Source organism: Gossypium arboreum, chromosome 6 (assembly GCF_025698485.1).
Source record: "Gossypium arboreum isolate Shixiya-1 chromosome 6, ASM2569848v2, whole genome shotgun sequence".
NCBI lineage: Eukaryota > Viridiplantae > Streptophyta > Magnoliopsida > Malvales > Malvaceae > Gossypium > Gossypium arboreum.
This window is the reverse complement of record NC_069075.1, coordinates 106503079-106520880: the sequence shown is the minus strand read 5'-3', so window position 1 is coordinate 106520880 and position 17802 is coordinate 106503079. Positions and strand designations below refer to the sequence as shown.

The 17802-nt window shown below is 30.4% G+C and overlaps 2 protein-coding genes across 2 annotated transcripts; one reads left to right on the top strand and one right to left on the bottom strand.

The window, feature by feature from the left end:
- The first annotated feature begins 253 nt into the window (after positions 1–253).
- Positions 254–3878, top strand: LOC108484131 (uncharacterized). The gene is made up of 13 exons (XM_017787805.2): positions 254–722; positions 835–911; positions 1041–1121; positions 1369–1497; positions 1594–1680; positions 2037–2090; positions 2259–2349; positions 2504–2574; positions 2658–2727; positions 2939–2991; positions 3097–3190; positions 3304–3377; positions 3505–3878. The coding sequence occupies exons 1-13, from the start codon at positions 545–547 to the stop codon at positions 3592–3594; spliced, it is 1149 nt and encodes a 382-aa protein (XP_017643294.1). The 5' UTR covers positions 254–544; the 3' UTR covers positions 3595–3878.
- Positions 3879–3948: 70 nt separating this feature from the next.
- Positions 3949–6514, bottom strand: LOC108484130 (protein PEROXIN-4-like). Its single transcript, XM_053029352.1, has 5 exons — positions 6509–6514; positions 6272–6346; positions 5974–6102; positions 5311–5440; positions 3949–4176 (listed from the first exon to the last, which is right to left on the bottom strand). The coding sequence occupies exons 1-5, from the start codon at positions 6512–6514 to the stop codon at positions 4088–4090; spliced, it is 429 nt and encodes a 142-aa protein (XP_052885312.1). The 3' UTR covers positions 3949–4087.
- Between the last annotated feature and the right edge of the window lie 11288 nt (positions 6515–17802).

Genomic DNA, 17802 nt, shown 5'->3' with positions numbered 1-17802 from the left:
TTAAAATACTTATTAAATCGGTTCACAATCGGTCTGATTAATCAACAATCATTTCATTAGTCAATGGCATGTTATCAATGGTATGAGAAAAAAATGTCTTACGATATTTCTTCTGTGTTTTTAACTCCACAGGCGAGACTAAAATTTTTAACTTCACAAGTGGAATTAAGATTTTTTTTTTCATATGTTGTATTTTTTTTATTCTTTTAAATACAATTTAAAGATCTCAATCCATGGAATTAAAAATTTCTATAGGGTATGAAATACCAAATATGCTCTATATTCATCATTCAAAAAAAAAAAAAAAGTTCTAAATACCAAATGAAAAACACCAAATATGCACCATATTCATCACGCAATTAATGGAAAAATCAGTCAAGAATCTTCCGAGTCTCCACAATTGAGTGATTCAGGTTTTACCATTTGCTAGCAGTCACAGCATAGCTTCATTGCAGTTTGCATACATTACAAGTCTTTAGCATCATCCAAACTTAAATACCCAACAAACTTTTCCACTTTTAGAACCCATTTCCCTTCTAAAAACATGACAAACATCATCTCTTCTTCTTCAATTTCCCCACTCATCTGTTTCTTCGTCTTCTTCTTCTGGTTGGGCCATGGAGGAGCACTGGGAATACAACATAGTGCTCCTGCTATTAATGGTGCTGACAAGATTCGTTCTCAGTTCCTTCATCTTCTTCGTACCAGACGATCTCCTCAAGGTCAAAACCTTAACCCCACTCTGAATTTTACTACCATTTCAATGATTCAACTTACCATGTACTTAAACCACATTTTTCTTTTTCTTTTTTTTCTTTTTTTGTACATTCTTAGTTCCTTTGACTGTGGAACCTTCAAAACCTGCGCGCCATCCTTTGTTTCAACAAGTTCCTACACCTACCTTCAGCGAGGTCTATTTCTGTCCCTTTTTTAATTTTTTTTTCCAGAAATGGGTTTGTTTTGAGCAGTTTGGTGATACCAAATGTTTGATTTAGTGAGCTTTTATTAGCTAAATGTTTTGGTTGAAAGGTTTTCACCAGGCAATGGAATCTTGTCCAAAGGCTGATATTAAAAATCTTAAGCAACGACTTAGAGAGGAAAACTTCTATTTGCACACTGAGGTAATTGGGATTTTCATGTATTTATTTTTCTATTTTAGTTGCTGAAATAATCTATTGGGTTAAACCGAAGCATTCAAGTAATCAGATTTATAAAATAAGCTAGTTTTAACATGTCAGAATTAGTAAACTACATATTCAAAATTTCAAAAGCTTGTTATATTAATGGTAATTCACATAATAAACATACCTGAAATGGCATGTGAAGAAAAGCTTAATTACTTTATGGCTATTGCTTATAGGCTTATAGGCTGGAGAGCAAGGAAGGTTGCCAGTGTTAATCCTAAGCTTGAAAGACAGCAAACAGAAGAGAAGGCCCGCTGTTGTTTTTCTGCATAGTACCAATAAGAACAAAGAGTGGGTGCGGCCATTGCTTGAGGTAGCTATATATCTCTGCCCTTACTTATTAGTTGTTATTCACTAAGATGAGTTCAATCATTTTTGTTCCCTTTTGTTTTCCTCTGTTTTGTTCCAGGCATATGCTTCAAGGGAATACATAAGCATCGCTATCGATTCTCGGTACCATGGTGAACGTGCACACAATCTCACTACCTATCGAGATGTGTGTATTCTATATCTGATCTTCCTCTAGTTTAAACTGTGTTAAAATGAGTTTCACTTCATTAGTTGACAAAGGAAACTTGTCATCATAGCGTGGATGACTTCTATTCTCATAGCAATCATGGTAAAAATGATGTTCGACAAAAGTTTTTTCTTTTAACGTAAGTCATTACATAATTGATTGCCTTTGAGGAGAGTAGTTTTCTCTCAGGTGTAGAACATTTGTACATGTATTCATGTGTGTAGCTGAATATGGTTTTGGTTAAGTAATAATTTGGACCAATCTAGGATATGATTTCTTTCTATATTTTCTTTCAATAAATGATCCTAATAACATACTGTTATTTGTAAGTACAGGCTCTAGTCTCATCATGGATTAAAGGAGATACAATGCCATTTTTATTTGATACGGTAATTCCTCCGTTTTCTTTGGTTGATTGCAAGTCATTGTTTCTGCCTTTTAGCTCCTATTGTTCGAAAAAAGTAAGACTTAAAGGTGGGGGAGATTTAGAACTTAATAGGGCTTATCATGGTTAAATTTCCAAAGTGTTCTGTTTCATCTAAAGTTTTCATTATCAGGTGTGGGATTTGATAAAACTAGCAGATTATTTAACTCAAAGAAAGGATATAGACCCTAAGAGAATTGGAATCACCGGTGAATCACTCGGAGGTTAGTTAAGTGTGATTTTTGAGATGATTGAGATATGGAATCCGTTCAGGGGCTGAGCTCAAATGGATCACCTACTTGTAAATATAAATGGAAATATACATGTATGCTTATGACATATAGCATGTAGAGTTTAAGTGAGCATCATGAACTGCAGGAATGCATGCTTGGTTTGCTGCCTTTGTTGACACTCGCTATGCAGTTGCTGCTCCAATAATTGGTGTTCAGGTAAATTTTTTTTTTAATTCTTGAAAGCATAAAATATCAAAAGAAAAAAAAACAAAAGCAGAGGTTTTATGTTTTATGTGTAGGGATTTAGGTGGGCTATAGACAATTATAAATGGCAGGCTCGTGTTGACAGTATAAAGGCTGTTTTTGAAGGTAATGTTCATACAAGTTACGATAGGTTTGCTTCTAATTCATTGTAACATAGTTGATTACAAGATTGCATTGTTATTTTGGTTGTGATTATATTTGGTCACGTTAAATAGTGAGCTCCTCGGATTATGAGTGGCATGACCTATCAATTTCAATAGGGAGCTGCTTCAGCACTTGTGTCATTGATTCTCTTTAATAATTTTGTTGTTTTCAGAGGCAAGGATTGATCTAGGTAAGAGTGCAATTGATAAAGAAGTTGTTAAGAAGGTGAGTTAATAAATTCATTATATTTGATAGTTTTAACCCTGATTTAAGTTGCTTGTTTTATGCTATCATCTGACATTGGATTACATCTATTGTTCTTCTGAATAGGTCTGGGATAGGATTGCTCCTGGTCTAGCTTCCATTTTTGATTCACCTTACTCAATTCCGGCCATTGCACCACGACCTCTGCTCTTATTAAACGGTACTAGACATTCGAGGGGTGTCAGAATTTGCCTCCTTGGTTATGTATGTATTACATTGCTTGAAAGAAGTTTGTTTAAGTTACAAGTACATTCTGGTGTTGCCATTGATTAGGTGCTGACGATCCACGTTGTCCCCTTGATGGTATAAAAACTCCCACAAAGGCTCATTCTTCTAACAACGTTAAGGTATGGATGGGTTTTAGGTGGCAATTACTCTTAAGAGTACTTACTTCGGTTTCTTTAATGGCTTTGATGGATTTTAGGTAACCAGTATGAGTTAGTATTTCATATGTTATGTTTTCTTAATATGCAGCTCATTGTACAACCAGGAATAGGCCATGAAATGACGTCATTAATGGTGAAAGAAGCAAGTGATTGGATGGACAGGTTCCTCAAGCAGTAATTTTTTTCCGTACAGAAAAGGACGTTTGAGAATAAAAGAAAGAGATTACAGAGGTTGAGGTTCAAATCCTGGATATTAAGTTAACTCTGAAGAGTGGATGCATTAATTAATCGAGATAAGCTTCGGGTTCTACCATAAGGATGCATATTTTTGGAACTGGATTGCTGTAACTCTTTTTTGAGTGATGAAATATGCCTACCAAAAAAAGACTAGTTATGTTCTACTCTCTCTGTTCTGTTCAAATCTTTGATTATATCAACATACTTTTTTTTCCAGAGACCAAAGGTTTCAACATTAGATTACAATGTTATGTTGCTATTGTTTCAAAAATAAACTGAACATAGAGAAGTCATATAGCTGGGAATTGATATTTTTGGATCAGAAAAGTAAGAGATATTCTTGAATTTCTACAATGAAGTTTAAAAGGCAAAAGTAAATTGCTGACAATAATCGATTCTTACAATTTTAAGGCGGTTCATAGCACCATAAATGTTCACCCTTTTTTGGGCATGGCAGCAAGTCTGGTGTACATTCTTGCCATAGACTGGTATCCTCTGAGATCACCAGACCTTAAAAGATTGCCTGCCAACAAGCGGGAAGGGTGTCTGTTAAGGGATAAAATAAAAAACAAAAAGCAGCTCGAAGTACAATAGAATTTATATTAGGTGCCGATATATCAATGCTCAAAGAAATGAGGGCATCAATGGGTAAAAGTATCATGGATACCCCTATGCTAGGAGTTAAATTGCATTTTTTCCCTTTTAGTAAAAAAATGGACAAATTAGTGCTGTACGTTACATCAAAGAGCAAATTGGTCCTGTCTATTAAAACATTTCATCCATTTTTACTGTTAAAAACTGACATGATTGACGAAATAACCAGAAAGCTACATGTAGTGTGCCATGTGCACCTCATGCTAATATACAAGGAATAGTTTTTAATAGTAGAAATGGATGAAAGTTTTAACAAAAGGACCAATTTGCTCTTTGATCTAATGTATAGGGACTACTTTGCCCATTTTTTTAGTAGAGGGGACAAAATGGACAAATTAGTGCTGTACGTTACATCAAAGAGCAAATTGGTCCTGTCTATTAAAACATTTCATCCATTTTTACTGTTAAAAACTGACATGATTGACGAAATAACCAGAAAGCTACATGTAGTGTGCCATGTGCACCTCATGCTAATATACAAGGAATAGTTTTTAATAGTAGAAATGGATGAAAGTTTTAACAAAAGGACCAATTTGCTCTTTGATCTAATGTATAGGGACTACTTTGCCCATTTTTTTAGTAGAGGGGACAAAATGCAATTAGATTTCTAGTACAAGGCCTCCATGGTACTTATACTGCATCAATGGGGCAGGAAAAAGAGAAGAAACTATGGCGAGGTGGCATAGGAGACATCTTCAATGCTTAGTAATTACCCTTTCAGGAACAATATGATATGCAATTTGCTTTTAATTTCTCAGTTCATAAGGCCAGACTGTTTTGCAAAAAGGGCCTTTTTGACACCTTTCATACTAGCAATATGTACACAATTCGAGATTGAAGAACTTTCTTGCAGTATGGTACATATAAGTAGACATCTGCTTAGAAGTAGTAAAAGGAGAACTTTGCAGTCAAATTTACGTTTTAAGGTAATTTTCTAACATTCCTCTAGGTAACTTCATAATGCAAAAACAGAAAAGAAAGACATTAAAATAGACCAACTTACCTGAATCACAGTTAAGCGGGCTATCAGGTTCCGGATGAGCCATCAAAGCTATTATAGCCCTACAAACAGACTGAAGTGTCCATGCAGGGCTCCAAGCATTCTTCAATATATCAAGGCAAATCTCTCCTGTCTGTACGAGAGAATATAATAAATATAGACTAATTTCTCAATTTAGCATCTTCAAATCCAATATATACATATGGCAATAGAACGAATGACCAATCTCAATTCTATACCCTAGACTGCTGGTAACTAAGTGAAGTTCATAGACAGAATATAGAGGTTTGCAACAACTTTAAAAACGTAAAGGCTACATGAAACTGGAATCTTTGTTAGCCTCATACAACCTTTTGGTATAAAGGGTTCTCACAAATTTCTTCGAATGTGCAGATAAAAAGTAAAAAACTACATTCATACAGGCAGTACTATACAGAAACTAATAGGTTCCATGGTGAATAAGTACTGCTTCTCCATAAAGATCTTTGTTTGCCAATCATGGCTGCCAAGTTGAAAACACCAATCAATTCCCAATTCGATAAAGGAATGGGAAATCATGAGATATTAGGCCACTATCTTAAGCCTTGGCACATCTTTCTTCCCTTCCATTTTACGATGTCCAATTAAAGCAAAGCATACAAGGAAATCAAGCCAAACAATTCATACCTTGAAATGCACATTGGGATGAAATATTTTTGTCAAGAACCGCACTTGAGGAGGCTGCAAAGGGTACTGCTCAGGGACAGCAAAAGCAAGCTGGAAGACTCCGCCTTCATAAGGTGTCTCAGATGGTCCCTATATATATATATATATATATATAAAAAAAAAAAAGAGGTCATATAATTTAAGACAGAATCAAAAGAACAAAAATGTCTATGGTATACTATATTTCTTTTTTTCCTCCTTTTTTACTTCCACCCTTGATAAGAGCAGTCCACTTAAATATGTTGGAATCATCACAAACTAGTTGAATATCGGGATCAGCCGCCTTCTCTCGCTGAACCTCTTTGTATTCCTTGAACAACCTCGCTCTTGATGCCTTCACATAAAGATTTCCACATAGTAGTCAAAAGAAATAATTGATTTTGACAAGAACACACACTAAAATTCTCAGGTAATTACCGTTAATTTCATCCAAATACACAGCAAAATACATAATTAAACCCAAAAAAAGGAGCAATCTTTAGAAGCATAAACTAACCTGCATTTTTCGTTGCTTGCTGTAAATTCAAAGGTACTTCAAGAAAGATTCTATATTTATATATCAACAAGACAGAGAGCTGCAAATTTGAATGTAAAAGAGTAACATTGTTAACGAATTTTACACCATAAATTGTGTATTATTTGCAAACAGAGAAAAATAATTAATTACCAAATGTTCTTTTTAGGGATCAAATCAAATAAGTTATCGATTAAAGAAATTAATTAAAGCAGACATATTGATAATTAAAAGAAGAAAAGAAAAGAGAGCTTATTTGAATCTGACCTGAAGAAGAGAGAAAAAGGAAGCTTCTTTGGTGGGTCTTTTTGGTTTTGATGATGATGAAAAGTGAAAGCTCTATGCGGGTGCTTTCATTCCGTTTTTTACTATCTGTTTTATTTTTGGATCAATTTCATCATATCGCCTTAAACTATGACCCAAATTTTAGATTGATCCCAAACTTCCGCGTTTTACTATATTTTATTTTTGGATTAATTTTATCAATCTCCTTAAACTATGACCCAATTTTCAAAATGTATTAATATCTTATTAATCAAGTTATTCCGTCAATATAACCGTTCAATAATTGTTAAACGATAACTTAAATATATTGTGGAGAATATTTAAAATATATAAATTAAATTATAAATATTGTACTTATTAATAATTTGAATCTAAATGCATAATTTTTTTGGTAGTCTATTATTATTTTTGGTTTTTTATCAAAATAACCCTTTAATTTTAATTAAGTACCAAAATGACCCATTTTTTTAATTAAACACTAAAATAACTTAAAATCTAAAGTAAAAATTGGTGGAGCCAAATTATTTGGCGCCACCAACTTGCCATGTCAGCAGGGAGCGTAAAAAATTAATTTTTTGGTGGAACCATGTAGAATGGTCACTTTCTTTTTTTTTTTACTTTTTTATTTTACTTTTGTCTTTTCTCTTTATTTTATTTATTTATTTGATTTTATTTATTTATTATTATTAACTTTAAAATTTAGAAATATATATTTGAAATATTTTATTAATATATATTTTGAATTTACTTTTAAAATTTTAAATATTATTTTTTAATATTTAAATATTTTAAACTTTAAATTTATTATTAGTTTTATAATAATTTAAATATTATTTAATTTGTTTTATAATATTTTAAATTATAATTTTTAAATTATTTTTAAAGATATTCAAACTATTTTTAAATTCTATTTAAAAGTTAAAAATAATATTTTATTTTAAAAGTGAAATTTGAATTAATAAAAAATTAAACAATATTTTTCATTTTCTAAAAATATTGTAAATTTTAGTTTTTATTATCTTTTGTCTTTTCTTTAATTTTTTTAAGTTATATATTTTTCTTGTTTTATTTTGTTTATTTATTTATTTATTTTTGTTATTAATTTTAAAAATTTAAAATGTATATTTGAAATGTTTTATAATATATATATTTTTAAAATTTTAAATATTACTTTAAATTATTTTTAAATTTTGAATATTATTTTTTAAACATTAAATTATTATATTAAAAAATAAAAAAGTACAATATAAAGTGATGGAGTCATTCTAAATGGCTCCATCAAATAAAATATTAATTCTTACAATTTTAAATTTAATTTAAAAACATTTAAATATCTTTAAAATTAATTTTAAAATTAATAATTTATAAAAATTATATTTAAAATTTAAAAATATTTAAAATATAAATTTAAAATATTATAAAACAAATAATAAATTTGAAATGTCATATCTTTAAAAATAATATATTTTAAATAATTTCAAAATCATAATTTAAAATAATTTAAAATCATAATTAAAAAATTATAAAACAAATTAAAATATACATTTAAAATATTATAAAACTAATAATAAATTTGAAAAGTCATATCTTTAAAATATTTAAACGTTTTATATTATTAAAAATATATTTAATATTTAAAAATAATATTTAAATTTTAAACAATGATTTAAAAATAATATTTAAAATTTAGAAAAATAATTTCAAATATATATATTTAAAATTTAAAAATATATATTATAAAACATTTCAAATATACATTTCAAGTTTTTAAGATTAATAATAATAAAATAAAATTAATAAATAAAGATTAAGAAAAAATAAAAAATGTCAGAGAAATGACAAAAGTTAAAAAAAGTAAAAAAACAAATTTAAAAAATATATTTAATGTTTAAAAATAATATTAAAAATTTTAAAAATAAATTAAAATAATATTTAAAATTTAAAATATATATATTATAAAACATTTCAAATATACATTTTAAATTTTTAAAATTAATAACAAAAATAAATAAATAAATAAACAAAATAAAACAAGAAAAAGAAAAACTTAAAAAAGAAAAAGATTTAAAGAAAAGACAAAAGATAATAAAAACTAAAATTTACAGTATTTTTAGAAAATGAAAAATATTTTTAATTTTTTATTAATTCAAATTTCACTTTTAAAATAAAATATTATTTTTAACTTTTAAATAGAATTTAAAAATAGTTTAAATATCTTTAAAATTATAATTTAAAATATTATAAAATAAATTAAATAATATTTAAATTATTATAAAACTAATAATAAATTTAAAAGTTTAAAATATTTAAATATTTAAATATTAAAAAATAATATTTAAAATTTTAAAAAGTAAATTCAAAATATATATTAATAAAATATTTCAAATATATATTTCAAAATTTTTAAAGTTAATAATAAATAAATAAAATAAAATAAAGACAAAAAGACAAAAGTAAAATAAAAAAGTAAAAAAGTAAAAAAAAAAAAAAAAAAGAGAAAGTGACTGACATGGCAGATCTGGTGGCGCCATTTAATTTGGCTCCACCAGAAAAATGGTTAATTTTTTTGAAGTCCTTTTATGTTTTCAAAAATTTCAGTTTTTTCCTGGTATTTATACAGGTAGCGTCATTTTACATGGCTCCACAAAAAAATTAATTTTTTATGCTCCCTACTGACGTGGCAAGTTGGTGGCACCAAATAATTTGGCTCCACCAACTTTTACTGTAGATTTCAGGTCATTTTAGTGTTTAATTAAAAAAGTGGGTCATTTTAGTACTTAATTAAAATTAAAGGGTTATTTTGATAAAAATACCTTATTTTTTGAATAAAAGCTCGATTTTTATTTAAAATCAAATAGTCCAAAATAAAACAATAACACTATGTTTGGTTGGCATGAATAACTAAACGATTCCTGACTAATTCAGTGATAAGCAGGTATTCCTTAGTTTGGTTTACTGAATCCTTCATTCAACGAATTCCCATTCATCCCCCATTCCATCTTCTCCCATAATAGCCATTCTCCACCAGAACCAAAGAATAGCAATGCAGAACCTCCACCGAATAAAAAAAAAAACATAACCTTTCATTCTTGCCCTTCACCACTCTCCCTTAGCAAACACTTCAAGCCACCACACCCCATCCTTATCTCCTCGTTCAAGGATGAGCTATTAATCTATAATTTCACCAAGAAAAAGAAAAAGAAAATAGAGATAGGGGAGATGAGGAAATCGTTCAAGGATTCTCTCAAGGCTCTTAAAGCTAAATTCATTTCACCAATACCCTGTAATTTCTTCTTTCTTTTCCCTTCCCTGTAATTTCTTCTTTCTTTTCCTCTTCCTTGATTTTTTTGTAGACGAACATCATGATTTTTTTTTCTTTTTGTAGATAGCAAGGGATTTCAACTTCAAGTTGGGATTGTATCTAGAAAGACTACAATATTTTTCTATTCGCTAATTGCTCTATCAATGCATCAGTGATTTCCCTTTGGATTTTTCTCTTGATTTGGGGTTTCTTTTGTTTTGGTAAGTTTAAATTTTCATTTTATCTTTTTTTTTGTTTGTTTTGTGTTTGTGCGTTCATGGCAATTTGTTAAACTTTGCTGCTAATTAATTTCCTTTTTCCTTGCAGGTGTTCGTATTTCAAAAGGCTGTAGTGTAATGTTACTGGAAAGCTCGTAGTGGTCACTCGTGGATTGTACCCTGTTGAAACCAACTTTAATTATTGGTAAATCAAGTATGCATCTGCAATGTGTTTTTGACCTCTTGAATTTCTTGTTTAGGTAAGAGCAACAATTAAGGTGAAGGCATAATGTGTAAATCGATTTTTTCTGCTCTAATTCATGTAGATATTCTAGACTTAGTTATAATGGTTCGGTGCTTTTAAGTTTTTTTTTTCTTCTTTTATGGAAAGAGTTAACTGGCTGTTCCATATATGAACTTGGTTCTAGCCTTTTAGTCAATTGTAAAATATAAAATAAAAGGGCAGTTTGCTTGGTGATTTAGTTTCTACTGGTGTCTCTTTGATGCAAAACTGAGTCTAGTATGCTATAATTTGATCTCTCTTTGCAAGATGCAGATGCTCTACTTTATGATCAAGAGCATACTTTTTTTTTCTCTTTGAATGTTGAAATTGATTTACTTGGATCTGTAGTTTATTTCCTAGTCAAAGTTCTCTAGTTCATACAATCAGAGTTTCTATGTTTCAGTGAATTTTTATGAGCTGTTCAAGAGCATATCTTTTTTTTCTTTTTGAATGTTGAAATTGATTTACTTGGATCTATAGTTTATTTCCTGGTCAAAGTTCTCTAGTTCATACAATCAAAGTTTCTGTGTTTCAGTGAATTTTTATGAGCTGTTGACATAGCAGTAAAAGTTTTCAATCCTTAAATTTAACTTTTTAAAAGATTCTTATTGAAAAATATATGAAACCTTTTAAAGACTGAGTTTTTCAACATCTCTAATGGTTAAAACAAAGAATAAGACAAAAAATAACTTTTTAAAAGAATTCTTACATTTAGAAGTGAAAGCACAGGGGCTTGTTTATATATGAAGTTCTATGTTGTTTCTGTACCATGGTCCAGTGGTAATATTCAAAAGATTGAACTATCACATGTTATCTTATAAGGTCTAGTGCATAGTTGATGCATATTATTATATAATCAAGCATCTTATTTTGCCCTTTTAGGTGATTTGTTGCTTATGATTGATTTCATAGCTATATAATTGTTGTTCAAAAGATCTTATCAATTATCAGTTCTTTGCTTCCAAATCTGGCCTCTAGTTTTTTGTTATCTAATGACACTTATATCTGTTAACTTTTAAAGTTTATACAAAAATGATGTGAAGTTTTACTGGTTAAGGGCAAGGACTAAACATAGGATTAGGAATCTTAGGTGAGCTATTAAGCTGTCACGGTCGCTGGGTGAGTTGTGTTTTTATTTCCAATCTATTATTCGGATATTTCACATGAATGATCTAGCATTTATCATATGTCCTTGTTTTGAGCTTTTAAAATCTAAGCAGTAGAAAGAGCTTAAGTGGGATTTCAGGTGCGAGGCAAGGTGTTAGCAAGATGGAGAGATCAAGGTACTATTCTTGAACATGATACAATGTTGGTGCTTCTTAGGTGATAACTTCGAGTACCAGAGAAGAAACTTAATTCCGAGTGCTTTCCACTGTTGATATAGTTATATAGAGTGACACTCGTAGGAAGGTTGGAAAATGGCTTTTGTTTCAGAGGAAGAAAAAACTAAGGATTACCTTTTCAAGATTGTACTAGTTAGTGATTCAACTGTTGGGATATCGAATTTATTTGCAAGATTTTCTAGGAATGAATTCTACCAAAATTAAAAGTCAACCATAGGAGTAGATTTTCAAACCCAGAAGTTAGATATAAATGGGAACGAAGTTATGGCACAGATGTGGATAATGCTTACAAGAACCTAGTGGATATACCTTAACATATGTTTGTATCTGAATTAGGTTCATCAAGCAGGATTGAGAGGTGATAAGATCGATGTTGTTGTTAAGGTAAGTCCCCTTGAAAATAATTTTAAAACCTCATATGTCTATGTGATTTTGACCATTCACGTTTATGGCAGGTGCAACATCCGGGAATCCGGGATCTTATGATGACCGACATCCGTAACTTGCAAGCATTTGCACTATACATTCAGAAGAATGATGTCAAATTTGATTTGTTTTCTGTTACCAAGGAAATGGAAAAGAAGGTATCTGTATTCACACTGATGTTCCTTGCAAAACACATCTATCCTTCTTTTATGTATTTTTCAGATTTATGTAAATTGAGAGTCGTTTCACTTGGATTTGGATTTCTTTTTTCTTCTGCATGTCGTTAATTATTTATCCTTTGTGTTGTCAAGATCAGATATGAGTTTGACTTTCTAAGAGAAGCCAATGCTATGGAGAGAATTTGCTATTTCTTATACGAGAATAACATAAAGAACTATAATTTTTTATTAACATAAAATGAGGAATGGCTTTTGAGACAAAGGGATTGCGGATCTCAGCTCCTTTTGTATTTATATCGAGAATAACATAAAGAACTATGATTTTTTGAATAACATAAAATTAAGGACTATGGTTTTTGAATAATAAAGGACTATAAGTTTTAATTTTTATTTCACATATGAAAAGAACTAATGTTACTAAAATTTAGTAATTTTTATGTAAAATTTGAAGATTTTATTTCACCAAAAGATTGTTATAAATAATTAATTTATTAAAGAGTATACCTTATAATTAATTGTTGTTATCATGTTATTATAAAGGATAAAATAAAATATAAAAATATGTTTTCTATTAAAATTGACTATTAAAATAAAATGTCATTAGAGGATTATCATATCGTATGTTAAACTCATTTTATATTGGCGATTGTGACTTAAGAGAACAGGTGAGAGGCTAGATTAAAGCAAATATATCAAGCATTGAAATATTTTTAATAATAATTTTATATTAAAATTATTATCAAATATTATTAATAATTATGTTAAGAATGATATTAAATTATATATTATTTTATTAAATTGTATTTAATAATAATTATGCTAAATTATGATTAAATTATTTATTTTATTTTTATTAAAATATATTGAACAGTAATCTTATTAAAATTTAATAACAATAATCATCTATCTACAAAAATTTTGCTAAGGGTACTTTGGTCATTTAAGCCTTTTTCCTTATACTATTACAACATCTATTCCATTCAACCAAACACATGAATTCTATTACAGCTCTATTCAATTCTATTCAACCAAATAATTGAATTACTGATTACAGCTCTATTCCATTACAATTCTATTCAATTACAGCCCTATTCCATTACAGTGAACCAAACGTACTGTAAAGTTGCAGACAAGTAAAGACAAAAGAGCCAAAAACAAGCCTAATCAGTTTTTTTTTTTAAAAAAAAGAGTGCTCTAGAAACATCTTCATTTTAGCCGAAAAATTAAAAACCCCCTCTTAAAAAACAACAAAATCTGGGGAAACAAAACATTAAAGACACTTTACATCATTCCGATATTTTCACAGCCATTCCCTCCAAAGTCTCTTCTTCTCCCCCAAAGCTACTCAGTCACTAGAGACCCTTCACAACTTAGACCTCTCCTATCCTTCTCCATCGCTTCTCTAGCAAACTCAGAGACCTCATCTCTTAAGCACCACTGTTCTCATGTCTTCAATCCCTCAGTAGCCAGCAAGTGAGTGACGTCGTTCACCGTTATAGGGCAATATTTGAATATACAAGTACGAAATTGTTTACCCAAACATTTTCCATCTCTGATTAAGACCACTATTTTCGATTTATCCTCCCTCTCGTGTAATAGCTTTTTTATGACAGTGGGTGCATCTCCTTTAACCTCTGTATCCATTAGTCCTAGATCCAGTCCCATCTGGATGCTTTGAATGCATACAATAGCTTCTACCATAAAGACTGAAGGTACATTCTCATTAGTGATCATTTTTTAGCATAGTACAAGTCTCTCAGAGTTTCGAATCACAGTCCTAGAACATGATTTTTCCTTATGCTTTTTGTAGGCTGTGTCAAAATTGATTTTTACGAACAGAGGCTTCGATGGTTGCCAACTTTTCGACTCCACATGCCGAACATATAAGGGAATCTATACCCCATCAAGCTCTCGAACATAATTTCTTATTGAAGTTGCAATGTAGTTCCCATATCTTTTCTAACCCTCATGAATCCACTTATTCAGTTCTGTCCAAATAGACCATAGAGCATATACGAACATTTTACACTGGTTATTGGTGTCGTGCTCAAAGAACTAGGTAACCCACTCCAATATCTCTATACTTGACACCCTTTTTGGCTTGGACCAGCCTAAATGATTCCATTTATCTTTTGTCTCAGGCACTCACGCAGGGCATGGATATCGGTTTCAATTTCACCTGCTCATCCTAGATAGATACTAGAATTAGTAACTCTCCTATGTGTAGATTACATAGGGTAGGAAGATAATTTTTTGAGATTCGTCAGATTGTAATTTTCAGTTTAGAGGGTAATTTTAAGCCCTACAATTATTTTTCTTATAAAAATTCCCTATTTCTGCCTAATTATATACATGTAACACCCCTAACCCGTATCCATTACCGGAATAGGGTTACAAGGCATAACCGATAAATCACAACATAAATCATTCATTTGTGCAATGATTATTATAATCCATTCATCTCAATCATTTTGTCCCTTATAAAAGGTCTTAAGAAACCTTAAAACATGATTAAAAGTGGTTTGGGACTAAACTAATAATATACTTTTAGGACTAAACTAATAATATTTGCAAACTTTGGGGAAACTTAGAAAATTTTCTTTAATTTTTGGGTCACACGCCTGTGTGAACAAGCCGTGTGCCTCACACGGCCACCAGACATGCTCGTGTCACAAGCCGTGTGAAAATAGGGTATACATATTGACTTGTACCACACGGCTGAGGACACGCCAATGTGTCATGGCCGTGGGAAAATTAGAGAGGTTACTGACTTGGGTCACACATCCGACCACACGCCCATGTGCCAGTCTGTGTGCCACACACGGTCAATAGATACGCCCTTATGTCTAGGCTATGTCAAAATTCTAGGGTATACTGCCTTAATTCGAAAGGGTACCCTAGGGGACACACGGCCATGTGACATAGCTATATATCGCACACGGCTGAGACACACACCCGTGTCTCTGCCCGTGTGGACAAAAATAATCCATTTGCAAAGTCAATTTACCATCCTTCATTCATGCACACATAGCGACCAATTTGAAACCATTTTCATACACTTATAGGTAGCCCAAAACATATCAATTCACACACATATCATACCATCTATCATCAACCATTTTAGCTACTCAATTCCACATTCAAAACATACCAAATCATTATGCTAAAATCATCACAACTTGCATAACTTCTAAATGCATTTCATCATCATCTTATCACCTATTTCATGCCACAAAACTTACCATTTCAATATACTATAATCAAGTCACAACATACCATTATTCCAACCTTAATACTCTCATTTACAACTAATTAAAAGAATAACCTTATAGCCATACCAAACAAGCCAACATATAAGGCATTATATACATCACATAAATAACTTATCAAACACATAACTTAAGCCAACTTAAATGGCCAAATCTCACGGCTATAATCATAATTCAAAACATATCATCAACTCACTAACCTATACATGCCATATACCATATTTACAAGCATCCATAAATACTAACAAGTAGTCGATAGTGTGATGATGGTTCCCGATAATCCCCGATGTCCGAGCTAGCTTTGATACTCTATAAAACAAAGGCAAATAACACACAGTAAGCTTCATAACTTAGTAAGTTGGTACCAAATATACTCAATAGTTCATAATATACAAATATTTAGTTAATAAACACTTAGTAGTTCTCGTATTGTCATTCAATTCGAATTCATAACAATTTATTATTTATATACAAATTCATCAAACTTCATACACGTAGTATCAACTACCACATAGGTATCATACATACATGTACATTCTCTTATTTATTTATTATATTCTCACCTCTTTGTTCAATACGTTAAATTGTTTGGAAATCTTTCAATGCTTTGAAAACTTGCACACTTAGTGCATAAATGATTAGCCGAAGCTATAACGATATCGCACACTTAGTGCCATCACATTAAACCGAAGCTATCTCAATATCGTACACTTAGTGTCAATAAAGCCGAAGCTATCTCGAAATGCACACTGAGTGCCAAGTATAGTAGATTTGTCGTCGTACATAGTTGTAGTCGCATATATACAATTTATGCATTATTAAAGCATTAAAAATATAATTGTCACAATTTTTATCATGTACGAACTTACCTCGTACTCGGAATTGATGAATCAAATCGATTACTCGATAACCTTCGATTTTCCCCGATCTAAATCCGAGTTCTTTCTTTCTTGATCTATATGTATTCAAAATTAACTCATTTAATCACCAATTCATTCAATTTCATCCGCAAACATATATTTGAGCATTTTTACACATTGGCCCTAAACTTTCATATTTCTTACAATTTAGTCCTTATTACACAAATACACAAAATTCACAAAAAAATTTTACACCCAAGCCTAGCCGAATTTCATGTAATTCCCTAGTAGCCCCAAACTTTCATTTATTTCACAATTTAACCTCTCAATTTACACTTTTCTAAATTTAATCCCTAATATGCATTTTTACTCAAAATCATTTTACAAAACATGTATATCAACCACCAAGCTTTCATAATTCATCATCAAACATCATAAAACCCATGGATTCATCCATGGCATTTCACAAAATCATTAACAATTTCATAAATTAGGGTACGGGCTAGCTAGTACTCAGAGCAACGATCACAAAAATATAAAAATCTTCAAAAATCGAGCTCAAAACATATCTCAATTGAGAATGCAAAAGGCCGAATCCTAAAATGCTTCAATGGTTGTTTCTTTTCTCTTTATTTGGCCAAATATGGATGATATAAAGCTTAATTTGGCTTTTTTTTAATTAATATAACTTAATTAACCAATTTACAATTTTAACCTTATTACAAAACATTTAATATCATCCATTCAATGCCCATTTATGTCTATTCCCACTATCCATGGTCTAATTACAACATAAAGACCTTTAATTTAATAAGCCATGGAAAATAGACACCTTTATCATATAGAATGCCACTTTTGCATTTTACGCAATTTAGTTCTTTTTCTCAAATTAACCACTTAACCGATAAAATTTTCACATGAAATTTTAACACATATATAATAACATACTATAAACACCAAAAATAATATTAAAATAATTTTCTGACCTCGAATTTATGGTTCTAAAACCACTATTCTAATTTCGCTAAAACTGAGCTGTTACAACTCTCCCCCATTAGGGATTTTCGTCCCCGAAAATCTTACCAGTGAATAGGTTTGAATATTGTTTTCTC